This window comes from Dipodomys spectabilis, unplaced genomic scaffold (genome assembly GCF_019054845.1).
Source record: "Dipodomys spectabilis isolate Male_0828 unplaced genomic scaffold, ASM1905484v1 ptg000321l, whole genome shotgun sequence".
NCBI lineage: Eukaryota > Metazoa > Chordata > Mammalia > Rodentia > Heteromyidae > Dipodomys > Dipodomys spectabilis.
Window position 1 is genome coordinate 416,907 of NW_024870998.1, and position 23,533 is coordinate 440,439.

A 23,533-nucleotide genomic window follows, 5' to 3' on the forward strand; every position below is an offset into this window, starting at 1 on the left:
AAATTTAGAAAAAAAAAAAGTGACCTTTTTGTAAATTTCAGGGATTCTTTTAAGGCACTAGGCATTTTCGAAGCAAAGTCGGGAGAGTAAGAGTTGTTTCTGAGGTGACTGCTGTGTGGGGTAACGAGGTGCCGCTCCCCGCTGCTCCCTACAAGCCACTGTGGCCTTTACCTTGGCAGAGCCCATTCCTTCACACAGGCCAGGAGGCCAAGTCTGCGCAGTGCCAGAGGCCTCCTTGGCTGCCCAGCCTGCAAGCGGGCACACCGTCTTGTCTGCCTCATGTCCAGGCTTCTTAGCCCTGCCCAGCCCTCCCTGCGCTGGCAGCTGGGCCAGGGTCTTCCTGTGTCTGGAAGCTTCTTTGGACATGAGCTCTGACACTACCCACACTCCTGAGCCCTCCCCTGTCCCTCTCCTTCCTGCCCCACCTTCTGGGGTCTGAATTTGATTCATCCCCTTCTAAAACCCATCTTGAAATGTGCCGTGGGGGCAGTCAGAGGCGAGAGGCTGTTAGGAGCTGGTGCCTTCCTTGTGAAGCAAGGGCTCCCCTTCCTGGGGGAGTGCTGCAGCAGGAGCCGCTCAGTAACAAGCAGGGCAGGGCTGCCCAGGGCCCCTCTCTTCTGCATGTTCCCTCTCCTCCTTCACTTCCTGCCGTGGGTTGAGGCAGCAGGTACCCTCACCAGCCCCAGAGCAGGTGCTAGCACCGTGCTATTGGATTTCCCAGTCTTTAGAACCATGAGCTGAATGACCCTCTGTACTGCTTATGAGCCACCTACTCTCCTGCAGGTTGTCATAGAAAACATGCTAAAGGGCTGGGAAGGTGGCTCAGTGGTAGAGCGCTTGCCTTGCATGCCTGAGGCCCTGGGTTCGATTCCTCAGCACCACATAAGCAAAAAGAAAAAAGCCGCAAGTGGCACTGTGGCTCAAGTGGTAGAGCGCTAGCCTTGAGCTGAAGTGCTGAGGGACAGTGCCCAGGCCCAGAGTTCAGGCCCCATGACTGGACCCAAAAAAAAAAGAAAACATGCTAAAGCTACGTGTGGTGTGGTGATTCGCCCCAGTAATCCCAGCACTGGGGAGACTAAAGCACCAGGAGTAAGAGCTTGAAGCCATCATGAGCTACATAGCAAGACTTTGTCTTTAAAAAAAAAAAAAAAAAAGGAGGGGGCGGCTGGGAAGGTGGCTCAGTGGTAGAGTGCTTGCCTTGCATGCATGAGGCCCTGGGTTCAATTCCCCAGTACCACATAAGCAGAAAAAGCTGGAAGTGGCGCTGTGGCTCAAGTGGTAGAGCGCTAGCCTTGAGCTAAAGAACTGAGGGACAGCGCCCAGGCCCAGAGTTCAAGCCCCATGACTGACAAAAAGAAAAAGAAGAAACAAAAAGACCAAGGCAGAAAATTGGTGCCACAAAGTGGGTGTTAAAGTAAGGATACCTGGAAAATATGGCAGATTTAGAACTGGCAGTGGGCGTGGCTGGACCAGCTTTGCAGAGGCAGCTGGAGAAAGCCTGAGCTCTAAGGTGGTGTGCTGTAGGCTCAGGAGAAGATGGGGGACCAGGGAGATGTGGGGCTTCTCAGCAGTGGCCTACACAGTGGCCTGTGTTGATGGAAATGTGCGTGGCAGAAGCTATGCTGTGGCCTCATGGAAATGAAGTCTTCATGGCTTATTGGGAGGGAGACTGAGGGCCACAGTGGAGAACTTGTTAGGATTCTGGCCACACCTAGGAGCTGGAAGGCAGAGCTTCACAGTGTTGAACCATGTCTGGTGGACATAACTATCTAAGCAGCCACCTGCCCCAGGAGCTGCCTGGCTACCTGAAGCCTTAACTGCAGGCAGTAGGGCAAGGAAGTGGGATCGCTGCTGGGCAGGATGGGAAAGTTTCATCCGCCACAGAAGCGGGACTGCAAGCAGAGACTGCCAAAGATTCAGCAGCTAGGAGCAGTGGGTACCATTCATTAGGACAAGGTAGTGAGCCCCCAGCAAAAGCTCAGAATGTTAGCACTAGGGCTGTCTTGGGCAGGTGCTCTCTGCCTCCCTCTGAGCTCTTTGCAGCTCCATCCATGGCTCTGGAGGATGCATTACTGCCCCTGGGCCAAAGCGTGGAAGCCATATACCTTGGCAGCGTCCATAGGCTGCTAATAATCCTGCAGGTGTGCCAAGTGCAAGAGTGACCAGGCGTGGCTCCCTTAGCCTGGATTTCAAAGGAAATCACAGAAAGCACTGACCCCAGGCAGAAATCAGCTACACAGGCAGAGCTGCTGTAGACTCCAGGCTGCTGAGTGGAGCCTTCAGAGGGGCTCAGGCTGCTAGCAGTATGCCACTCCTGGGAAGGCTGCACCAGCAACATACCACTCCAACCCTGAGGGCCAATGCCAGGTGGACAGGGCCCAGGATAGCCCGGGGAGCCCAGCCTTCCCCAACTTCTGGTGTGTCCGGGAGGGGTGTGTGGAGTGAAGATGATTCTGCCTTTGTATTTTAGCAATGGGTGCTTGTTTTCACCTCACAAGTTTCAGCTGGATTTCGGACTGTTGAGTTGGTTCTGGAACAAGTGGAAACTGCGAGTGGGGGGTGGGGTGGCTGTATTGCAAACGGTGAGGACAGGAGTTTCGGCAGACCAGGAACGGTCCCTTTGGATCTCATGCTGAAATTTGCCTTTTTCTGTGTCAGGGTTGTAAGAGCCATCAGGTGGTGGGAGCAATGGGGGTGGGGAGGAGAGCTTTCCCTCTTGGGGCTGAATCGGTATTGAGAGCAGGGGTTGTAGTGAGGCTCCTGGTGTTCTGTATCTTTGACCTCCCCCCGAACCTCGCTTGCCCTTTCGCTTTTCCCCCATGAGATAGCAGCCCAGAAGCCCTCAGACTTCCCAGCATCTAGAACTGCAAGTCAAGTATGTAAATGGCATTTTATATATATAATCTTCACTCTCAGGCCATTTGTTAAGCAACAGAAAAAGCACTGAGACAATCTAAGTCACGTTCTGGCAGCACCTCCGGGCTAGGACTGGTCCTTCCTCCATCCTGACTGTCCCCAGCTGCTGCCCCCGGGCAGTTGCCATTGGGCTTCATATGTCTTTGTCCTACTTTTCCAAGTTGGTTGGCAAGACAGAGCCTGGAAGAGCTGCGAGGCTTTCGGAAGGTAACAGCACAGCCGTGGAACGCGGGGTGTTGAGAATGGCTGGCGGATCTGCACGGTCCTGACAAAATTCCTGGGAGAGGCGAGGCTCAGCCAGCTACCTCGGCCGGCCCCTCCCTCCACACCACGCTGACCAGGGCAGCCTGGCCAGAATCCTTTTTGAAGTGTGCGTCCCTCAGCATCTGTTCCCTGCACACCTCAGCCCCTCGTGGGCTCTTACTGGACCCAGAGAGACAACAGGGCAGTGGACAGGCCCAGGAGTTGCCCCAGTCAAACCTGACCTGGATCAAAATCTTCAGATGACCCAGCTCCTGCCCTAACCTGCTCGCCAGGCGCCATCTGCAGGTTCATCTCTTCAGCCTTCCCTGACACCACACAGGGAGGCCCTTGCAGGCCTGAGGGCCTCCCGTTTGATTGGCATCGAGGATGGACACTGCCTTCAGGCCCCTGCCATCTGACCCTGTACCCAACAGGGGGCCACCTGGGCACGCTCTTGCTTGGGCGCTGCCTCAGGAGGAGGAAGTGCCTGCTCTTGTTCCAGATGTAGTGCCGCTGCTTTCTCCCCAAATCCAACCCTGGACTGTCAGGTCAGACTCTAGAGTCTGCAGTGTGCAAGGACCCGTCAGGGCTGGCTCGGCCCCGCCCCGCAGGGAAACAGGCATCCTGGGTGCACGTTTCCAGCACCAGTGGCCTGGCTACCTCCCCGGCATGGTGGTCGCTGAATAATGGTCTGAATAAAAAAGAAAACTGGGCGACTTCTCAGAGGCTTTCCAGGCTAGTAACTTTATCTGTTTCCATGATTAGTAACTGTCTAGCTGTTATTGCTTCTGAACAGAGGAAACTTCAAGGTGAAAGATTAAGTGTTCTTTAATTTCAATTCCTTAAAACTACCCTAGAAACACTTTTAATGAGATGGCCCCATTGATCTCACATTTTCACTAGATACTCCAACTTTTAAAGTGAATCAGTATTGTACAGAGAATTGACGGAAGTTAGCGGGTGCCCTTTGTTGTTCTAGCAGAATTGCAGGGGCTGGGGTGAGTGTGTGTTTGAAACATTGAGGACCTGTTTTTACACTCAGTAGGTCTCCCGCCATACCTGTTAACTGTCACCGTAGCAGCATTGTGCCATCCCAAAATCACTTTGGAGCTGTATCTGTGTTAGAGATACATAATGGAAAGGCTGTCCTCTGTGCTTGGGTGGGGCACTCAAGTGGCTTCTCTACAGTCTGTGAGACACAACACGTGACGTCTGTCTTCAGTTGTTTAAGAGGATGAATGACTTTAGGCTTTCTTTCTTGCAGACTCCTTCTCTCAGGAGTGCATGGAGGAGAAATCCTTCTTTTGCCGTGTCAGGTGAGGCCGGTTCTCAATGCTCTCAGCTTAACCCCAGAGGCCCCTGCCACCCTTGGTGCCTGGGGCGCCTTGGAAGGTGCTCAGTGTAAGGCTCTGCCCGTGTGAAAACATGCAGTAAGTTACAGTCCAGTGTGCACAGAGGCTAGGAGAGCCAGCTGCGCTCAAAGCACCCTGGCCACTGGTTGCACAGGAAGGCAGTCCTTAGGACCCACAGGGAACCCGGAAGCTGTTAGATTGTGGGCACACTTTGGGGGTTTTCTGAGCAGCTTCTTGATCCAGAGTAGGGTGACCACCAAAGTATCCAGGCAGGGTTGGCAGCGGGGCGGGCCCGGGACCCCACTGAGGAAGCAGCTGCTGTGCTCTGCTTGCCCGAGCTGAGCACAGCGCCCAAGCGCAGGAGGACCTCCCGCTGGTGAGGGTGCAGGCTCAGCTCACCGACCCCGGGTGACAGTCTGACAGCGGGGGCACAGCCAGGCGTGGGTCAGCTCCTCCAGTGGGCAGGGCTGCCCGCTGCCCACAAGAGGAGCTGGTGTGGCAGCCTGGCCTAGCTCCAGGGCCTCTGCTAGAACAAGCAAAAGGACTGCTGAAGCCGGCAGGCAGCTGGGGTGGGGCTGCCAGGTCAGGATCCCAAGCCCTGATGTTGCTCTCCTCCCCAGCGTCGGGAAGCGCCACGAGCATGAGCTCCACTACCAGCCATTCCGCATGACGCCCTACCTGGCCAAGGTACAGGAGCAGCGGGCACCTGAGAGCCAGCTCTGCTGTCTGCTGCTGGCAGAGAGGGTGCACTCAGGCTATGAAGGTACGGATGCCTTGGCCCCGGGAGCACCTGGGTCAGGTGCCTTCCTAAGACCCTCAGTCACACAGTGGTCCAAACATGACATATGTATAAATGGCTCCTAGCTCTTCTTCTGCCTTGGCTCCCCCACCTCCCTCCCCGGACCCCACCCACCCACTGTGTTATCTGGCCTTCTGAAGACATCTGGACACTGGCACTCTCACCAACGCCGCGTCCGCTGTGGTGGCCCCTCCCATCCTCCAGCCGCCCTGCCTTTCAGCTGCAAGTCTAGGGCCTGCCTCCCCTCTCTGCTCTGCTCTGCTGTGGCCTCATGCCACTTCAGTCTATCCGGAAGACCAAATCATCCCTCAGCCACCAAGAGGTCCAGCACTGGACGTCTCTCCCTCCTCCCTCTCCCCTCCTGACTTCCACCTGGGCTTGCCTTCCTCCCAGCCTGCTCTGCCTTGTGCAGATGGGTCAGGTTCTATGATAGGTTCATGAGTCCCATGTGTCCTCTATTCCTAGCCTTTGCCTGCCTGGCCCTCTGCCTGGCCTTCCCCTCAACCTGTGGTGTCCAGCAGCCCTGCTGCTGTCTAGCTGTAGCTCCTCAGACTACCCTGCCCCAGACAATCAAGTTTCTGCCCTGGAAGACTGAAGGAATGCAGGCACTGGCACACTGTGCATTGTCTCTGTGACCCCTCTTGAGGGACAGTTTTGTGACACCACAGTCCTTGTACACACTACAGAGCCTGGCTAGGAACTGTCTTGGGGGTGATTCTCAAGTCCTGCGGTCCATATTTCCTAAGAACCGGTGCCTGCTATAAGGAATGAGCCACAACAGCTCAGTTTAGCCTGGCTGTACTGGACTCTAATCTGCTCTCAGTGAATAACGGTGACTTTTTTTTTTTACAAGGCACTTCTCAAAGCAATAGAAATGTGCTCTAATGTATGACTCCAACATGTTTTTAACAGTCTCTGCATCTGCACAGAGAATATCTTAAGTATTCACTTGGGATTTAGGTGGGTGCTTAGATTTCAAGACACTGTTTCCCCAAAGTATCAGTCTTCTTGAAGAACAAAAGGTTTTAGAACTCAGGAGTTGAAAATGTTGGTTATGTAACTGCCTTTATGGAAATTACTCTAATATTTCTACTCACCTTAGAAACTATAAAATTTTCCAATACAGGGACTGGGAAGGTGGCTCATTGGTAGAGTGCTTGCCTTGCATTGCATAAGGCCCTGGGTTCGATTCCTCAGCACCACATAAGCAGAAAAAGCTGGAAGTTGTGCTGTGGCACAAGCGTAGAGTGCTCGCCTTGGGCTGAAGAGCTGAGGGACAGCGCCCAGGCCCAGAGTTCAGGCCCCACAACCAACAACAACAACAAAAAATTCCAATACAATGGCATTTGCTGAGAATTTTAAATCCAAATATGTAACTCACTTTCCTAAAGATAGTTTAATCAGTTTACTGTAGTTTTATCTTAAAAACCACAAAGATGGCTGGGCACTGGTGGCTTATACCTGTAATCCTAGCTACTCAGGAAATTTAGACATGAAGATTGCCATTCAAAGCCAAATGGGCAGAAAAGTCTGTGAGACTCTTTTTTTTTTGGGGGGGGGGGTCCAGTCGTGGGGCTTGTACTCTGGGCCTGGGCTCTGTCCCTCAGCTCTTCAGCTCAAGGCTAGTGCTCTACCACTTGAGCCACAGTGCCACTTCTGGCTTTTTTCTTTTTGCTTATGTGATACTGAGGAATCAAACCCAGGGCCTCAGGCATGCAAGGCAAGCGCTCTACCACTGAGCCAACTTCCCAGCCCATCTGTGAGACTCTTATCTCCAACTAACCACCAGAAAAGGAGAACTGGAGCTGTGGCTCAAAGTGGTAGAGTGAAAAAGCTCAGGGACAGCGCCCAGGCCCTGAGTTTAAGGCCCATGACTGACAAAAAACTAAAACAGAAAAGATGGCCTCCCATGACACTGTGAGGAGGCTGCAGGTGCTCCACGTGGCCCTGTTCCCAGGGCCGTTCCTGGCTGACGCAGAGAAGTTGGGGAGCTGGCTGCTCTGCACCAGCCTAGCGTCTGCTGCATCTCCGAGCCGAAGGCTGCCGGCACAGGCCGCGTCTTCATCTCTGTTAGCTCTTCCCATTACTGTGAGTAGACATGATGTTTTCCAGTAATTGTATTACAGCTACACTGAATAAATATTTCTTAGAATTGGGTAATTGGAGCAAAATTCTGTTCTTCCAGCCCCCAGAATTCCTCCGGAGAAGAGAATCTTCACAACGACTCACACGCCGAACTGCTTGTTCCAGGATGTAGATGAAAGGTGAGTGGCGTCACGTGGTCTCGGCGCCCAGCCGGCTGCAGCCGCTCACCGAGGAATTAGTCTTGCGAGGTTCCTCTCCTCGACTCCTGAAAGGTTCTTCTTGTTGTGTCACATCAGCTGTGCCGAGGGACAGCTGAAGGGTCTGGGAGAGCGTCTGTCCACATTGCAGCATCAAAGCGTTGCAGCTGACTCTGGGGCTGCATGCTCATTCCACCAGCACGATCATCTGCACATGCTTGGCTGCACTGCCCCTGTGGCACGGCGATGCAGCAGGGGGCAGGCCCCAAATGCGATAGTGACCCGCCAGCCCGTGATGCCAGAGCATCATGACATTACTGGAGCTGTGGTGCGGCTGGGGTAAGCTCCAGCTCGCCTGTTGCTCTGGTCCTGTGGAAGCATGGCGAGGTAATCACTGCAGCAGGGAGTACGTGTGCTTGCCTCTCTGCATATTCTTACCACTTCTCTGTCTCTTATTGTAGTCTAGTACTCGCAGCCTTGCTGTCTGCCTCAGTGTGTGGCTTGACTGCATCAGGAGGGCATGACTAGCGGTTGGCCTGTGCCATCCAGGTTTGTGTCACTTTGCCTGATGCTGTCTGCACCATGAAGATACCTAATGGTTCACTTCCTAGCCCATGTCCTCATGGCTAAGCAACACATGACAGGAAAAGCAATTGCAATTACTTTGCAAGACACCAAATAATGTCTTCAGAGCCAGATGTCATGGTGCATGCCTATAATCGTAGCACTCAGGAGGTTGAGGGAGGAGAATCAAGACTCAAGGAAACCCGGACTACGTAGTGGACACTGCCTCAAAATAAAACTTCTCCCTCTGGGGGAAGCCGAGGACCCTCTTCACCAGCCCCAGGCCGCACGCCTGTGTTCCACAGACCTCTGTGACAGAATCATCGCTGGGCAGTTTCCAGATGCAGGTTCCTGGGTCACACCCTGCCCTGCTGCCCTGCTGCCTGGGATCTTGGAGGTGGAACCTGGGAACTGTGTGAAACAAACCTGCAGGGCTTCATTCCACCAAAGGTGCAGGGGGACCTGCAGCCTCCCCTTCCTGGTGCAGAGCAGAGAGTAGGCAGGTGGTGTGGAGAGCAGGTCTGCAGCACTCTCCTTAGTGAAACCTGCAGGCTGACAGTCCACACGAGCTGGCCAGGTTGGAGGTAGGGCTCTTCCTCGTCCTCCTCCTGCTCTTGCTCCTCTAGCCATGCCTGCCCTGGCAGGGTGCCAGGGACATTGTGTCCAGGGAAGCAAGAGAGTGCCTTAGAGGAGGACAAAGTCAAAGGGCAACTCCAGGCCCAAAGAGCTGCGTACCACGGGAGTAGGGATACATCCCTAATCTAAAGACTGAAGCAGGATGTCCTCAGAAAAAGAGCTTGAGAAGACTTCTTGCTGGGGTGGGAGGAGGATGCTGGCAGCCTCCAGGACTGGAGCCAATAGCCAAAGGCACTGAAGTAGCTCTGCTCCTCCAGAGACGGGCACAGCCAAAAGGAGCATTTCCTCTGTCGGGAGAGCAGACACGGTGCTAAGGTGGTGCAAGGCCCTAGCTGACAGAGCCTTGTTGCTCATGGGTGGCTAGGCCCCTCGCTGGCTGCATTGCTGGCTACACCAGCTGGCTGTGAGCCCAGCTCTCCTAGCACAGCCTTTGGGGATTTGGTACCAGTCTCCCTCCCCAGAAGTGGAGAAGTTCTGATGTGGCCGGACTCACCGTCGTCAGCTGCCTTGTTCCATCCAGTCTGTGCCCTGTGCTGAGGCTCTGGGTCTTTTTGCTTGCAGGGCAGTCCCCCTCCTGGGCTATCTACCTCAGGACCTGATCGAGACATCCCTACTCATGCAGATCCACCCCAGCGACAGGCCCTTGATGCTTGCCATCCACAAAAAGAGTAAGTGCCCAGGCACCGTGAACCTCAGGGGGTGTGGTCACACCTAGTGACCGAGGCAGCTGCCTCCCACCTCGGTCCTGGGCTGCCAGCCCGGGAGGGAAGGAGGAAAGCTCACGTGGGGTCCTGTGTGGGCAGGAGCCCTCGTCTGCTTCTCGTCTGTACGTTGGCTTCCATTGCAAATGGGAGGGAGATCAGCTCAGCTGTGGCTGGGAAGGTTCATGCACAGGACGCATGTCCTAATAGGGGATAAAACCATCAAGGGGACAGCTTGAAGCAAACATGGGGGTGAAAGCAGTGATTTGGAGGTACCTGTGTCCCCAAAGAGTGCCAGTGACCCAAGCTGGCACACTCAGTGTGTCCGTGCTGCGCACACGCGGTCCCTCCCACCCTGAACGCTGCTTCTCTTCCCCAGTCCTGCAGGCCGGTGGGCAGCCTTTTGACTATTCTCCCATCCGGTTCCGCGCCCGGAACGGGGAGTACATCACACTAGACACCAGCTGGTCCAGCTTCATCAACCCGTGGAGCAGGAAAATCTCCTTCATCATCGGGAGGCACAGAGTCAGGGTGTGAGTGCTCCCAGGGCTTCGGCACTCAGGGGTCTCAGGGATCCTGGCCTGTCCTCTCTCCCCACCAGCAGGTGGCGTAGACGGGGCCCAGAGACCAGGACCAGAGCCACCTCCTGCCACCTACCTGTGGGGGAGCCCCAGCCAGGTGGGCGGGTGAGGTGGGGGGAACCTCACTCAGGTTGAATGGGGAGTGGGCAGGGGTGTCTGGGATCACAGGGAGGAGGCAGAGGTCCCGGCCTGCCACGCAGCATGGGTGCTGTGTGCTCAGGCCAGAGGTCCTCGAGGGGGCCCTACTAATGAGATGCATTAAAACCACACAGGGGCCCCTTGAATGAGGATGTGTTTGCAGCCCCCCCAGGAGTGGAGGAGAAGGCCCCACACCCCAGCATTCAGGAGCTCACAGAGCAGATCCACCGGCTGCTGCTGCAGGTGGGTGCTGGGCCTGCACCCTCGGCCCTCATGGTATACCCTGCACTGGGCCTGGCCTGGCCTCTTGTGCTCCCATGTGTCTGTGATTCCCTGGCCCCAAGGGGCTGACCCAAGAAGCTCCCAAGTACCCTGGAAGTGCTTGTTTAGGGTCAAGGCTTTGGCACTAAGGGATCTAAGCTGCAACCTTGAGCAAGCAGTTGAAGGGTACCCAAATCCCATGGCCTGGCCACATACTCCCCAGAGCACATCTGGCATAAGGCTCCACCAGCCTGGACACCGGGAATTTCGAGACAAGCCTGAAAGACTAGGGCAGCCATGGTGATCTCCATGGCTGCTTCTCAGTTTCAGGCCATGGTGTCTTAACTGCACCCACACCCTCCCAAGAACTGCCAGTGTGACTGGTGTTCACGCTGAGGCTGAGCAAGTTCCCCATCGGTGGAGTCCCTCTCAGTGACTGCCAGCCGGGGCTGGCAGCACCGTGGGAGGGGCCGGGTCCCCCTCGGGCACCTGACCCTGGGGCTCAGACCCTAGCCAGCCCCTTGTGGTCGTCTTATGACCTTGGGGAGGCTGCCGACCCCAGTGGGAACATAGCCAACCCCACTCTCCGCGGTACCCCTCCACCACGTCCACAAGCTCTATTTGTTGTCCCCCCACAGCCCATCCCCCACAGTGGCTCCAGTGGCTACGGCAGCCTGGGCAGCAATGGGTCCCATGAGCATCTCATGAGTCAGACCTCATCCAGTGACAGCAACGGTCACGAGGAGTCTCGCCGGAGGAGATCTGTACGTCCCTCTCTGTTCTCCCTAAGAAAATGAGTGTGCGGATATCTGTGGAAAGCTGGAAGGCAGGGTGGAGGATAACTCTTGAGTGACAGAAGCCAGCATGACCTGTCTCACTGGGGCATATGGAAGGAAGTCTCCTAGAATGAATAACCTGTTCCTTTTGTTTTTCTTCAAGGAAATTTCTAAAAATGGTAGCAAAAGCAAAAGTCATTTTTCTCATGAAGCTGGAGCACAAAAGAAAACTTCAGTTCCAGGTGAAAAGGAACTCTGCATCCCCTTAATATCCTCTGGGCATGGCAGAGTGCCGGGCCCCGGGTTAAACGCTCAGTCAGGATGGGCAGAGAGGTTGCTTCTATGTGTACTCCATGTGGCAGGACCACGTTCAGTCAGCAGGTGCAGAGATGAGTACCTGAGTGGGTTCTGTTGCCTTGCTGGCCTGGTGAGGTGTGGGGGCGGGGGGAGTAATTCCTCTGTCCCCAACACCCAGTCTGCTGAGCATGCTGGGAGACATGACGGCTTGCTCATACTGCTCTGTGGACGGGCTGTGCAGCCATGTGCTCACACATATGACACAGCACACAAGCATGCACACACACATTCACACACACACACACACAGCTGGGGTGTGTAGTCTGCACTTCTCAAAACAGACCTGTGGACAGTGCAAAGTGCAGGGCTGGGTATTGGGAACACACTGGTGAGCTGGACAGAGCTATTTGCTTGAGGGCCCAAAGGGGGATGGGCTTGTGCCACTGCGGTGAGGACAGCAGCATGTTGTCCGGGCAGCCCTTACCACAGGCTTCTTACAGCCAAGACTCCTGTCCAGGAGCAGAGAGCTCCTGGGATCTCATTGCAGTAAAGTTCAGGACCCAGAAGGCCTGGCCACTGAGCTGAACCCTGAGAGAACCCCTGGGGGGCAGCGCAGGCCCAGTGCCACCCAGGCCTCACCAGGGCAGCAGGCTCTGAGCTCCCTCGGGAGCACACCCCGGCAGGGCTTGGGTGTCTGCTGTCTGTCTCCAGGCCTGTGAAACTCTGTGGGTAGAATAGACTTCCCTGCCTACATTGTGTCCTTGCGGGGAAAGTATTCAATGAGAGAACAATGTTGTCATCTTTTCAGAAATACAGAGTAGCCCTCCAGCTACTCAGGTAAAAGTTGTTCCTGCCACAGAGAAGGAGAGCCCCGGGGTGAGCTCACCCAAGGCCGGCTTCCCTGAGGAGCTGGCCTGCAAGAACCAGCCCGCCTGCTCCTACCAGCAGATCAGCTGCCTGGACAGCGTCATCAGGTACCGGGCGGGGTGCTGTGGCCTTCCTGCCCTCTGGGCTTTCCTCCTCCCCTCCCCCACCCACAGTCCTCTGGCCCTCCACGCAGGTACCTGGAGAGCTGCAGCGAGGCCTCCACCCTGAAGAGGAAGTGTGAATTCCCTGCACACATCCCATCGCGGAAGGCCACCGTCAGCCCCGGACTGCATCCCGGAGGTACTCTGTCTGTGTTAAACTGTGAGATTGTGATGACTGAAATACTTGGGGTGCAATCAGAAGTCATTTCTGGCCTGAGGGGCCCTCTTCCCCTCTCCTCCCCGCCCCCGCCCCCCCGCCCTAGATCCACTGAGTGGCTTCAGGAGTCCAATGTAAGGGAAGTTGCTCAGGTCCTCTTACACACGCTAGATCATGGTGGTTCTGGGCTTAGAGAATAGGATGCTGTCAGGGCTGCTGGAGGCATGGGGACATCCTGATGTCAGGGCTGCTGGAGGCATGGGGACATCCTGATGTCAGGGCTGCTGGAGGCATGGGGACATCCTGATGTCAGGGCTGCTGGAGGCATGGGGACATCCTGATCCCCGTCCCACGTTACACTGGTCTCAGTATTCTGGGCTCTTTTCTCATATGTCTCAAGGGGACCTTGGCCCTTGCAGTGACCCCAGAGCTCAGCCTGCTTAAGTGCTTATGTTGCTGATGGTCATGGCCAGGATGAGGAACAGGGTGTCCCTGTTGTCAAGATGCAGCGGGAAGATTGGGCAGTCACTCACAGAGGGTGAGCTGTTTGCTATTACCGGGGTTATTGCTGACTCCTACCTACTGAGAAGTCCCTCCCCACAGGCCACCAGAAGGCCAATTTCCTCCTCGCCTTTCTCCTGTGAACAGATGTCTGAGGACAGGTTACCCAGTGTCTGTGAGGTGGGGTCTGTGCAGCGGGCCGGGGCCTCTGGGTTCTGTGGTCACTGCCCCTTAGCTAAGCCAGCCATTCATTCTTGATTGTGCATTTGTGTTTCCTTCTGTTTTCTCTAACAAATAACAGAGGCCGCTGCACCCTGCAAGGTGAACAGCCACGCGGAAGTCAGTGCTCACTTGACCTCCCTAACGCTGCCCAGCAAGGCCGAGAGCGTGGTGTCCCTCACCAGCCAGTGCAGCTACAGCAGCACCATCGTTCACGTGGGGGACAAAAAGCCGCAGCCCGAGTTAGGTATGCTGGTGGGTTCTTTTCGTATATCAACAGCAGAATGATCTTCAAAACTGGTTTGCCATTTTACAATGTGATCTTTAAAGCCGGGTGCCACTGGCTCATGCCTATAATCTGAGGATGGAAGTTTGAAGCCAGCCCAGGCAGGAAAGTCCATGAGACTCTTATCTCCAATTAATTACGGGGACAAAAAAAGCCAGAAGTGGAGCTGTGGCACTAGCCTTAAGTGCGTACACGCACGCACGCACGCACGCACGCACGCACGCCCAGTAAGTTGACCAACATGAGAGGTAGGTTGTCAGCCTTTGCCCTATTGTGCTTTGGCGCCACCTCATGGTGACTCTGTGCTGTGTTGTAAATAAGGAAGGTGCAGGTATACCCCTTATCAGGCGGCAAAGGACCACTAGGAATGAGGCTCCACCCCCTTGCATTCCCACAGAGCTTGAGAGCCTTTCCTCCATCCCACTTTGCTCACAGCCAAAGGCCAGTAGCACTCGCTGTGTACCGACAGGAACCAGTATAAGTTGTAACAAAACATGACAAGTCATGGCCTTGTTCCTGGCTGCGTTCTCTTGTGTTTTAGCACACTGTGATTGAAATGAATCTTGCATCCTATTCTTTACCAGGAAGCAAAGTTCCTGCCGGAGCTGGGTCCCCATGTGCCCAGACTGCCTGCCCCTTGCTCTCTGTCCTCATAGGCCACACGGTCACAATGCCTCTGTGTCTGGCCCTGAACACAGAGAAGTGCAGAGCACTCAGCCTTGATTGCTCTACAAGATGGGATCGCCCTCAGAATGTCAACAACAGGGTTAATGCTCAAGTCCCCACTTTGCTTAGAAGTCTGATTTCTGAGCCCCCTGTACCCATGCCTTGCTAGTTACTCCTTTTGGCCTTTGGCTTGAGCCATCTCTGAAGCTGAAGACAGACTCTGGGGATGCTCACCCTCAAGTCATCTACATCACAGGTCCCCATGTGAGTGATCTGTGCTGCCCATAAGCATGTGGTATCATGAGGATCAAAACCTGCTTCTGGTTACAGAGACGGTAGAAGATGCTGCGAGTGGGCCTGAGTCCTTGGACGGCCTGCCTGGAGGCCTGAATCAGGAGAAAGGGCCCTTGCAGAAGCTGGGCCTCACCAAGGAAGTGCTGGCGGCCCACACACAGAGGGAAGAGCAGGGCTTCCTGCAGAGGTTCAGGGAGGTGAGGCGGCTGGGTGCTCTCCAGGCCCACTGCCAGTACTACCTGCAGGAGAGATCCAGGGCCCAGTCCGGTGAACGAGGTAAGTGGAAAGCCTGAATTGACATGTGTTTTAAAAAGTGTGATTCCTAGGATATTGAGTCCAGTGCTGATTTCAGAATGCGACATGTGTCTGATGAGAGGACACAGTGGAGGGTAAAACCAAGATTTCCATCTTCCTCGTCTAGCTTCATTTTCTGCAGCTTCGGTTACCCTTGCTTCCCATGGTCTGAAAAGACCACATGGAAAATTCCAGGCATAAGTAGTGCAGAAGATTTTTTTTTTATGTGAACTCTGCCGAATCCAGAAGTCTCCATGTGTAAGACAGGCGTGGCGCTCTGCCGATGATGCGGCCTGTGTCTGCAGAATTTGGCAGCCTGAAGATCTTTTCCAGGAAGTAACCTGTGTTCCCAAGGAAAGAGCATTACCAATAGCCCCACAGTGCTAGGCTAGACCATTTGGATGTGGAGTTAGGGTCCTAGCCTTGTACTTGCCAGGTAACTGTGCGGCAAAGGGAACCCCACTACACTCTCCACCTCAGACAGAACCCTGAGATAAAAAGTGAACCCAACCCAGAAAGAACAAGCGCAGCACTGGATGCGGTGGTGGCTCCTGGGAACAGAGCGCGATTGTCTGCCTCCCCGCCCGACTCACCCTGCCTGGCCAGGCTTCATGCAATGTCCACAGTACACGGACTACACAGCAGTCCTGGGCAGTACTGCCCTTACATGAATACGATAGCCTGGGAATACAGTGCTTTAGCCACTGTAACCTCCAGGGAAGAGATTTCTAGTTAAAAAAAAAATAGAAGCTGGGCACCGGTGGCTCATGCCTGTAATACTAGCGACTCAAAAAGCTGAGTTCTGAGGATCACAGTTCAATGCCAGCCCAGGCAAGAAAAGCCGTGAAACTCTTATCTCCAATAAACCAATAGAAAACTGGAAGTGTCACTGTGGCTCAAGTGGTAGGGCGCTTGCCTTGGGCTGAAGAGCGCAGGGACAGCGCCCAAGCCCAGAGTTCAAGCCTCATGACCGACCAAAAAAAAAAAAGAAAAAGAGAGAGGCTGAATCACAAAACCTGCACTCACAGAGCAGTTTGCTTGGGCTGGTCTGTCAGTCCTCAGCATGTAAAAACCCATAGCACAGCTGCCATGTCCCTGCACATCTGCCATGAACCCCCCAGGAGACACCCAGAGCTCCAGTCACAGGAGAGCCCCTCCTCCTCCTGAAGAAAGCCTAATGTCAGCTGTGTCATTGGACAGCAAGGATATTCCAAGGGCAAATGTGGCTGTCTATCAACTTCCTGTCTCTTACAGAGCACCTAAGAGAATCAGCTATTAAGGAAGAATGATTTATTTTGGTTCATGGTATTGGAGTTTACAGTCCATGTTGCTTGGCCATTCCTTTGGACCTGTGATGGCACAGTCTGGAGAAAGAGAAAGCTGGCTCCAGTATACCCTCTGAGGCCACACCCCAAGTGACCTCACTTCCTCTAAGCAGGCCCCGCCTCCTAAAGGCTCCACCCCCTCCCAACAGCTCCACCATCTGAAGACCCAGCCCTTAGCACAAACTTTGGCTCTGCTCAGGCTTTGTTGGACTTTTTTAAGGAACAGCAGAACTAGATCAGTAGTCCTACCTTTCAGATTTTAGAAGCCATTTCTTTTTTTCTAGATATTGGGGAACAACAGAGACTGCCCACCTTTTTAACTTTTTCAGTTTTATTTTCCACAAATAAGCCTTGTAATGCCAGCTACTTTAAGAGCAAGGCTGTGGAAATATGAGAAAGAAAGACAGTGATCTGGCAATTAGAGGGGTTGGTCCTTTGACCTGATGGGATTTGGTTTTCTGCAAAACCTAAAGTTTCACCTCGGTTTCTCTCCCTTGCTGGGGATGAGGGGAACGCAAGTTGTGGAGCCAGTAGGCTGGCACTTGCCAAGACTGGGAGGCGCTTTCTGTTATGAAACTCCGTGTGTCTCTGTGACCTGACATAATGGGAATCATATGCATGTCAAAATTCCAACTCTGGTTATTTTTCCATATTTTAGCTGCCGCTGGACTGAAAAATAGTTCTGGACTTGAGTCATCTTGGAAAAAAGCTGGGAAGAATAGAAAACTGAAGTCCAAGCGGGCCAAGCCTCAGGACTCATCTGATAGCACGGGTTCTGGGGGGCCTTGGCCCCATCGGCCCCCACTTGTGGGCCTGAACACCACGGCCTGGTCACCCTCGGACACCTCCCAGTCCAGCTGCTCTGCTGTGCCGTTCCCCGCCCCAGTGTCAGCTTACTCTCTGCCCGTGTTCCCAGCACCAGGAATAGTGCCCGTGCCCGGGGCTGTGGCAGCACCGCCCGCAGCTCCGCAGGCCAGCTTTGCAGTGCCCGTGGTGCCCGTGGATGCCCAGCACGAGTTTGCAGTCCAGCCGCTGCAGCTCGCGGCTCCCTTGGCCCCAGTCATGGCCTTGATGCTGCCCAGCTATCCTTTCCCACCCGCGACCCCAAACCTACCCCAGGCCTTCTTCCCCAACCAGGCCCACTTTCCAGACCACCCCATGCTCCCCTCTGAGATGACCGCCACCCCGCAGCCAGAGTTCCCCAGCCAGACCTCACTCCTCAGACAGCCGTGCACTTGTCCCGCCACCCCGGCCACCCCACCACCGTCAGCCACGGCGGCCACGGGCAGGGCCTCCCCGCCACTCTTCCAGTCTCGAGGGAGCTCGCCCCTGCAACTCAACCTGCTGCAGCTGGAGGAGGCGCCTGAGGGCAGCGCCGGCGCCACGGGGGCCACGGGGACAGCTGGACTGGACAGCATACCTGGCGCTTCCCAGGACTGGCAGCCAAAGGCACCTCCAACAGTAAGGAACCTCTGATGCCCTTCTCAGAGCAAGCAGTAGAACATATACCAGGTGGCCAGTGCGCAGCCTCGGCTCAAGCCAGGCTGCCTGGTACCATCCCATCAGAGAGGTTTACTTGCAGCTCTTTAGAATCTGAAAGAAGGATGATAGGTTGTGGCAAATGCAGGTCCTACTAGAAGAATATGACTTGTTGAGAGTAAATGTTTATTGGCCTAAAATGTCTTAAATGAGTATCGAGGTGAAACACCAGAGGTCAGGCTCAGGAGGGGGAGAGCCCGGCCCGGTGGGCACAGGACCCTCCGATGACCCCCCCCAGCCCTATAGCAGAGGAGGTGGGGATGTTCCTGCTTCTCACCTGCAAGCTGGCCTTGCCTGGTGTCCATCCTCCACAGCCTTGAGGATGCTGGCCAGAGGCTCCTTCTCCACTCATGTGTCGCTGAAGGTGCTCAGTGTGTAGTGGCATGAGTCCAAATGTAGTCCATTGCACTCCGAGCTGGAGATAACTGGGGGCACTGCGTGCCTTTGTGGGGCCTGGGTACCAGACCCTCTGACTGCTGGCTCTCAGGCCTGCCGAGGCTGCCCATGACGCTGAGGAGCAGCCTGGGTCTCTCCTTCCTGGAACCTGAGCCCCCGTCTGGCTTGCTGCTCCTGAAACCATGTTTATGCCATGGTCTCAGCACAGCAGGGGCTGCTAATGGAATGGCTCCTGGTCCATGCACCCTAGACACAAGTGCCCTCTCACGTCTGCCCTGACTGCAGGGCGCCCAGCCTCCGTGTCTTTGCCGTGCGAGCCATGGTGTCTTCTTCTCTCATCCCTAAAGCACAAGGAACCCTCCGACCCCCCGAACAGCGATGCTCTCTCCACATCCAGTGACCTGCTCAACCTCCTACTCAACGAGGACCTCTGCTCAGCCACAGGCTCAGCGCTGTCTGGGAGCGGGGCCTCGGCCACCTCGGATTCTCTGGGTTCCAGCTCACTGGGCTGTGATGCATCCCGCAGTGGGGCAGGTAGGCCGGTCCCAGGCCATAGGCATGTGTTCAACCTGTGGCTATCACATGATGCACCCGGAAGGTTCTCATAAGATGGTCTGCCCCAGCACGGTAGACTAGCACTTGTGCTCAGCCATGCTCCATCCTGTCCTTGGAGCTGTGGCGGGCCATACAGACAGACACATGGCCTCTTGCCCTCCATCTTGGCTGGGTAGGCCCTAATGGGTCACAGTTCTGTGTCCTGCTTACTGACTTCAGATTGTCGTGCCAACTGAAGTCCTTCTGTCCCCGTCAGTGCCTTCTTGGACCCTCTAGGCTAACAGTTTATCTTCTGTGTTAGTTGCACGGTAGGGAACGGAAGCTTACCCTCCCGGGCTGGTTGTACTGAGGGCTAGCTGCTTACTCTTCTGTGGTACTCTGAGCAGATGTGTGGTAGCCCCCAGCCTTTCTCACCAGGATCATCACTACCCTCAGGGTCCAATCCCCTCCTTCCTTGGTGAGCTTTACCTCCCCTCAGCTCCACTCCAGGCCTCTCTGCCCTGTGGCACTAGCTGAAGCGGGCACAGTCCAGCTCCTCCACTCTTAGGACACTTCTCTGCCAGTTTTCAGAGTCAAAGCAAATGGGAACCTGGGTCAAGGTCAAGGTTCTACTTGGTTCTGCCTGAGTGAAGGGCTCTCCAGGCCAGAACCACCTTCATGGGGTAGCAAACACATGTTCTATGTTCTAACCATACAGACCATTTGAAAGTCAGGAAATCCACCAGCACCACCTGTTTTCTTGCCTAACAAAACACCAGCTCTCCAAAATTGACATGACTTTCCAGAAGCATGATAAGGAAAGGTATCATAGTCATGTTTCAGGATTTTGACCTGTCCTATTTCTTTCACGTTTCTAAAGGCAGTAGTGACACAAGTCATACCAGCAAATACTTTGGAAGCATTGACTCTTCAGAGAATAACCACAAAGCTAAGCTGCATGCAGACATGGAGGAGAGTGAGCATTTCATTAAGTATGTCCTGCAGGACCCCATCTGGCTACTGATGGCAGACACCGACGACAGTATCATGATGACCTACCAGCTGCCCTCCCGGTAACCATGGGGCCCTTTCCTAGGAGCCTGGGCAGGGAGAGTTTGAAGAGTTCCCAAAACAAGATCTCCAGACAGGCTGAGACACCCATCCAAAGGCCTGCCTTCCAGCCAGTGTGGCAGAGAGAGAGAGAGAGAGAGAGAGAGAGCGCAGGGTGCATCTGGTCACCCTGTGAGTGAGCTGAGCCCCACACAATGGCCAGGACAGCTGGCGCTCTGGGGAGTTGCCTCCCGCGGGGTGCCAGGCTTGGCTTTTGTGACATCTGTGTGCTGGTGCCACCACTCGGGCTCTGTCGGGGGATAGGGTGCATCTGTCTGGAAGTTGAAGAAGGCAGGGTCAAGGTGGATGACCCTGGGTCTCTGTGTAGCCTTTGAGTCTGGGTTTGGTCTGCCCTGTGGCGCTGATATGGTTCCTGCCTAGGTAGAGCATCCCTGGAAAGGGGAGGCTGGGAGTGAGGAAGGCAGGACGGGAGTGTAGCCCTGAGAGAGCAGCTTGGCCTTGGAAGGAGGAGTAGGAGACCGGAGAGGGGTTCCAGAGCCCTTGCGGTCCAGGCCAGGGTTGGCCAGGGCTGAGGGGGCAGTGCGGGGTGGTGCCCCGGGTCATGCAGTTGGTAAGAGCAGGCCCAGGGAGGTATTTGCCACCACAGATACCTGGTTCCCATGTCCAGCTCAGAGTGAAACTGAAACCTTCACCCAGGTCGGTGGTGCACACCTGTCATCCTAGCTACTCAGGAGGCTGAGATCTAAGGCAGGAAAGTCCATGACACTCTTGTGTCCAATGAACCACCAAAAAGGTAGAAGTGAAGGTGTGGCTTGTGAGCTAGAGTGCCAGACTTGAGCAATAAATCTAAGGGACGGCACCCAGGCTCTGATTTCAAAGCCTTGTACCAACACAAGACAGGAGGCGCGGGGAAGGAAGGGAAGGAAAAAGACTTGCTAGGGAGGTAAAGTTACATTAAACAAGGTAATTTATCTTAAAGCAAATTTGCGTAAAGCAAAACCACTTAAGAGTACATTAAGAGTATTGAAAGTGTTCATAGAAAATGAATGTTTTCTTTAAAAACAACAACAAAAAGAAGCCTGCCAGCCTTGTGACCCTCGACTGTGTCTGACTCTGTGAAGGGATCTCGAAACGGTCTTGAGGGAGGACCGAGAGAAGCTGAAGCTGCTGCAGAGGTCCCAGCCCCAGTTCACAGAAAGCCAGAGGCGGGAGCTGCTGGAGGTCCACCCCTGGGTCCAGACGGGCAGCCTGCCCTCCGCCATCGATGTGACGGTAGGCCTGCACCACGCGGCCCTGATGGGCCACTGCACAGAGCTCTGTGCTGTCCTCACAGCTTCTCCAGCAGCTAACACATCCACAGTTAAAGTTGTTTTTAGAAAAAGCAAAGGAGCTGTTTATGGTAGGCTGTGGCGTTCATCCCAGTACACTAAGGAGGTAGAGGCTGGAGGATCATGAGCTCCAGGCCAACCTGGGCTATACAGGGAGACCCCTTCTAAAAGGAAAAGAAAAGAAGCCGGGTGCCAGTGGCTCACACCTGTAATCCTAGCTACTCAGGAGGCTGAGATCTGAGGATTGTGGTTCAAAGCCAGCTTGGGCAGGAAAGTCCATGAGACTCTTTTTTTTTTTTTTTTGGTCTGGTCGTGGGGCCTGAACTCTGGGCCTGGGCGCTGTCCCTCAGCTCTTCAGCTCAAGGCTAGCGCTCTACCACTTGAGCCACAGCACCACTTCCGGCTTTTTTCTTTTTGCTTATGTGGTGCTGGGGAATCGAACCCAGGGCCTCAGGCATGCAAGGCAAGCGCTCTACCACTGAATTACCTTCCCAGCCCCGTCCATGAGACTCTTATCTCCAATTAACCACCAGAAAACTGGAAGTGGCACTGTGGCTCAAACGGTAGAGCACTCACCTTGAGCTGAAGAGTGCAGGGACAGCACCCAAGCCCAGAGTTCAAGCCCAACAACTGACAAAAAAAAAAAAAGGAAAAGAAAAGAAAAAGAGAAACAGATTCTGAGATCCTGGTAAATCTTTGAGGAAGGCATTTCTAATGGCTACCTAATCTTTTTTTTTTTTTTTTGGCTAGTCCTAGAGCTTGAACTCAGGGCCTGGGCGCTGTCCCTGAGCTTCTTTGGCTCAAGGCTAGCACCCCACCACTTGAGCCACAGTGCCATTACCGGCTTTTTCTGTGTATATGGTACTGAGGAATCGAACCCAGGGCTTCATGCATGCTAGGCCAGCACTCTGCCACTAAACCACATTCCCAGCCCATGGCTACCTTATCTTTATGGTCTGCTAAAAGTTGTTTATTTTTCCCCTTTCTCCAATTGTGTTTTCTATTTAGCCAAACAAAACACTTCTCATGTCATGAACCTGAATTCTCCCTCCAGGGGTCCCTGGCTCTGAGAATTTCAAGCCCACTGAGCTTGTGCACATGTGTGTGTGGGCGCATGCCCATCAGCGGCCCTGCCCCGCATGCAGGGTGGTGCACATGTGTGTGTGGGCGCATGCCCATCAGCGGCCCTGCCCCGCACAGGGTGGTGCCCATGTGTGTGTGGGCGCATGCCCATCAGCGGCCCTGCCCCGCATGCAGAGGTGGTGCACATGTGCATGTGGGCGCATGCCCATCAGCGGCCCTGCTGCGGGGTGGGCCCCTCTGGTGTTTCCCACCCCAGCACAGCAGTGCTGTCCTCTCCAGTGCTCCATCTGCTGCCCCTTCCCTGGGTGCTGGGTTTCTCCTCTGACTTCCTGCCCTCAGCCTAATGCCACCCCCTCTCTGAGACCAGGTCTCGCCTAGGTAGGGAAGCTGGGTTTTTGCCGAGGGCTCTTGGGGTGTTCATAACATAGTTCATAGACCACCCATAGACCACTTCCCTGTAGTGATCACTACAGGGAAGTGTGGGCCACCAGTAAGCAACCCAAGTGTCTGTCCTGCTATGTCCCGAATGATGTTGCCAGGTTATACAGCCACAAAACTTTTTTTTTTTTGTGGGTTGTGGGGCCTGAACTCTGGGTCTGGGCGCTATCCCTCAGCTCTTCAGCTCGAGATGAGCCCTCTACCACTTGAGTCAGAGCGCCACTTCCGGCTTTTTTCTGCTTATGTGGTGCTGAGGAATTGAACCCACAGCCTCATGCATGCAAGGCAAGCGCTCTACCACTGAGCCACCTTCCCAGTCCCCATGAGACACTTACCTCCAATGAACCACCAGAAAACTGGAAGTGACACTGTGGCTCAAGTGGTAGAGCTGAGGTTCAGCGTCCAGGCCCAGAGTTCAGGCCCCATGACCCACAATAAAAATGAAAAAGAGGCTTGTGGCTGTATAACCTGGCAAAATCATTCGGGACATAGCAGGACAGACATTTGGGCTGTTTACTGGTGGCCCACACTTCCCTGTAGTGAGCATCTTATATGGGTGGCCTGTGGATGATGTAATAAACATACAAAGAACCCTCGGCAAAAAAACAGCTTCCCTACTTAGGCAAGAACTGGTCTCAGAAGTCGCACAGTTCCTAAGTCCAGCCACACCTACAAGCCAGGAATGAGGGAAGAATGGCCAAGATACCAGCGGTGGCACAGCCCCTGGCCATTGAAAACCAGCCCTCCCTGGAGGTGCCACCCTGTCCTCAGCAGCACCAGGCCAGGCTTCTGACAGGGGCCTGGTGAGGATCCGCCTCTCACCAGCAG

General features: G+C 54.6%; 1 protein-coding gene across 3 annotated transcripts in view; it reads left to right on the forward strand.

The window, feature by feature from the left end:
- Nucleotides 1-23,533, forward strand: part of Per2 (period circadian regulator 2) — a 41,450-nt gene that overhangs the window by 15,782 nt on the left and 2,135 nt on the right. For 2 of the 3 annotated variants that reach the window (XM_042702351.1, XM_042702352.1), the window contains exons 8-23: nucleotides 4,424-4,475; nucleotides 5,132-5,274; nucleotides 7,496-7,574; nucleotides 9,354-9,460; nucleotides 9,873-10,026; nucleotides 10,347-10,455; nucleotides 11,112-11,237; nucleotides 11,413-11,491; nucleotides 12,355-12,520; nucleotides 12,607-12,713; nucleotides 13,534-13,698; nucleotides 14,734-14,973; nucleotides 16,975-17,777; nucleotides 18,599-18,785; nucleotides 19,666-19,858; nucleotides 20,978-21,128. In XM_042702351.1, the coding sequence (XP_042558285.1) occupies nucleotides 4,424-4,475; nucleotides 5,132-5,274; nucleotides 7,496-7,574; nucleotides 9,354-9,460; nucleotides 9,873-10,026; nucleotides 10,347-10,455; nucleotides 11,112-11,237; nucleotides 11,413-11,491; nucleotides 12,355-12,520; nucleotides 12,607-12,713; nucleotides 13,534-13,698; nucleotides 14,734-14,973; nucleotides 16,975-17,777; nucleotides 18,599-18,785; nucleotides 19,666-19,858; nucleotides 20,978-21,128 (2,861 nt within the window). Of the gene's footprint in view, nucleotides 1-4,423; nucleotides 4,476-5,131; nucleotides 5,275-7,495; nucleotides 7,575-9,353; nucleotides 9,461-9,872; nucleotides 10,027-10,346; nucleotides 10,456-11,111; nucleotides 11,238-11,412; nucleotides 11,492-12,354; nucleotides 12,521-12,606; nucleotides 12,714-13,533; nucleotides 13,699-14,733; nucleotides 14,974-16,974; nucleotides 17,778-18,598; nucleotides 18,786-19,665; nucleotides 19,859-20,977; nucleotides 21,129-23,533 lie in introns of those variants that run through there. The other variant, XM_042702354.1, reaches the window with a different exon arrangement.